A 2542-nucleotide genomic window follows, 5' to 3' on the forward strand; every position below is an offset into this window, starting at 1 on the left:
ATATATATATATATATATGATTTGATGATTTATGTGTTATAGCATTTTGATAAAACAAATTGTAAATTCAATTATACAAGTTTCACTTTGCATTGGACATACCCTCGGGTTCTCTTGTGGACCGAATTCCACAGAATTGAAAGCGTCATAATGAGAAGCATATCTCTGTCCAATCTCATAGCGGAGTACATTAAAGTCCTAAAAAAAAATCATGACTTATAGAAAAGAAACCCTGGAAGAAAAAGAAAGAAAAAGAAACCCTAAAAAATCATGACTTACCAAATAGCAACTTATAGAATCACCCTGAAGGTAAGAGGTTTTCTAACTCAACAAAATCAAGAAGCACTTGACTTGTAGAAAATAAAAATATAAAGCTCAGGAAGGGAAGCAAAATATTCGTTTCTATAAAGCCCTAAGCGCCTCTAAAAGAACATTGATATTAATGCAAAGGTGAATAGAGTTGCGCTCACCTATTTCCTGCAAAAAAATTTTATGCTTATTTAAAAGTGCAGCAATGCGGACAACAGCTAAACACATTATTCCTCTGCATTGGTGACCCTATTATTTTTCTAGAACGGATATGTCAATGATAGTTCAATGTAGAAAATTTAGACAGGGTAACATGATGTTGCTAATTAGGGTAGGAAAGAATGCAGTGGAAGCAGTTCAGGTCAGTGTCTAAGTGACAACGCAAACATCGAGTCTAACATATAAGGGGAAATACAGAGACATATAATCTAGGCTTACAACCTCTCCTATGCTCCCTTGAGCGAACAAAAATAACATTTATCTTCCCCTAGAGTAAGAACACTGCAGAAGTAAAGAACATGATGCAACTATTACGAGAAAAAAACAGCAAACTAACATTTTTAATTTTAGTTACTAGTTCATGACTTGTCACTTAAAAAAAAAAAAAACAATAAAGCACTAGCGAATTATCAGTAAATCAGCTTGAAATGCTTTTCCTTTATGTCAGAGGGTACCTCAAAATGACTCCGGGGAATTTTAGTTGCTCTGGCTATTTTCTCCTCAATAACATCTAAAATCCCTGTTTCATCCTCGTTAGCTTTAATAAACATACCAGAGCTGTTTAAAAAAAAAAAAAAAGAAACATAAAGATGTGATATGAATTTATGATACCTTACGACATAATATGCATCTTAGAATTTTGGAATTCTCATAACTACAATATTAATCACCAATGAATGGCCGACGACATTAATCTAATGTTGCATTTGCATCATGCATAAGCAAAATATATCAGCATATCACAAATGTCTCAGGAACGGAAACTCCACTGTATGAGGATACTGTTTTGAAGAAATTCAGTTTACAACACACTAAATTTGCAAAGCATATCTAAGGTCCAGTGTAGCAGTCTAGCAGATAGGGGTCAGGAAGGCGACAACACAATATGTGTTGGTATCTCGCTCAAAATATAATGCCAAGTGTCAAAGTCAGACAGTTAATTATTCTGCAGCACATACTGACTCGTGCATAATACCTTGTTCTAATTCCCTCTGCACTCGCTTTCGTTTCTCCCTTCCGTAATGCCACAGTTGATGGTTCGAGTCTTTCCCTTGCCATTTCAATTATACTGTCACATTGTTCTGAACTCGCAAAATTAGGAAAATAGAGAGCGCGAGGCATCCAACTCAAAACCTAATTAAGGATAACAAGCCAAACATACACATACTTGAGATTCAACACTGAAGTCAACGAAACAATTGATTTAAGGTTTTTTAAATTCGAAATTTCTAATCCTTCTCGTATTTACGTCTATGATATCAAATATCAACCCAAATATACCGAAATTAATAATGATTCTGCGTCTGTATAAAATAATTTCATAAAAATTACGAGACTATTTCAAACTGGAGATGAATAGTAAAATATCGCCATGGCCTCAAAGGTTCAAACACAAATCAAAATAAACCTAGCAGAACAATTTCAGCAAAGAGATCGCGAAATGCGAATGCAAGGAAAGAAGAAATCGCGAACCTGGAAAGGAATCAACGTGATGGAATTGTCACCTGACTCTCCCGCGCGCAACAAATTGTACTCCGTTTTCTCCGTCGTCGATCTAAGCAACCTCGACTCACTCCTTTTCAGTCTCAAGCCTTCATTCGTATCTTCCTGCAAATTCTCATCGATTGTAAATGAACAAATAAAACGCGCTCAAATTTGAAAAGGAAAACTGATTATGATTCAGAAGAAACCTGAGAGTGAAAGAAAATGCTAGAACCGAATAATCCAGCGAGAAAGAAGAAAATGCATATGAGTATGGAAGGCTTGCTGAACTTCCTTGTGTTCCAGATCAAGTGTCCTTTAACCGCTTTGCCTTTCATTTCAATTATGCGGAGAGCGCGCTTCTATTTATATGTTTATTTTTCTCTTCTTTTTTCAGAGGAAAATGCTAAATCTGAAGTAGGCAAGTAGCTCGCGTTGCTTCTGAAACAGTGAAACTTGTGCAAGTATGGTTGGTTATGCGGTATTCTCAGTGCAGTGGAAATGATCGTTTTTCTAACTGACTTTCCAGGCA

At 35.8% G+C, this 2542-nt stretch overlaps 1 protein-coding gene across 1 annotated transcript; it reads right to left on the bottom strand.

Moving 5' to 3' along the window:
- Positions 1–102: 102 nt before the first annotated feature.
- Positions 103–2535, bottom strand: LOC107487631 (probable prolyl 4-hydroxylase 9). The gene is made up of 6 exons (XM_052262437.1): positions 2220–2535; positions 2002–2136; positions 1505–1662; positions 984–1086; positions 280–477; positions 103–198 (listed from the first exon to the last, which is right to left on the bottom strand). The coding sequence occupies exons 1-5, from the start codon at positions 2346–2348 to the stop codon at positions 403–405; spliced, it is 600 nt and encodes a 199-aa protein (XP_052118397.1). The 5' UTR covers positions 2349–2535; the 3' UTR covers positions 103–198; positions 280–402.
- Between the last annotated feature and the right edge of the window lie 7 nt (positions 2536–2542).

The sequence above is a fragment of the Arachis duranensis genome, chromosome 5 (genome assembly GCF_000817695.3).
Source record: "Arachis duranensis cultivar V14167 chromosome 5, aradu.V14167.gnm2.J7QH, whole genome shotgun sequence".
Classification (NCBI taxonomy): domain Eukaryota; kingdom Viridiplantae; phylum Streptophyta; class Magnoliopsida; order Fabales; family Fabaceae; genus Arachis; species Arachis duranensis.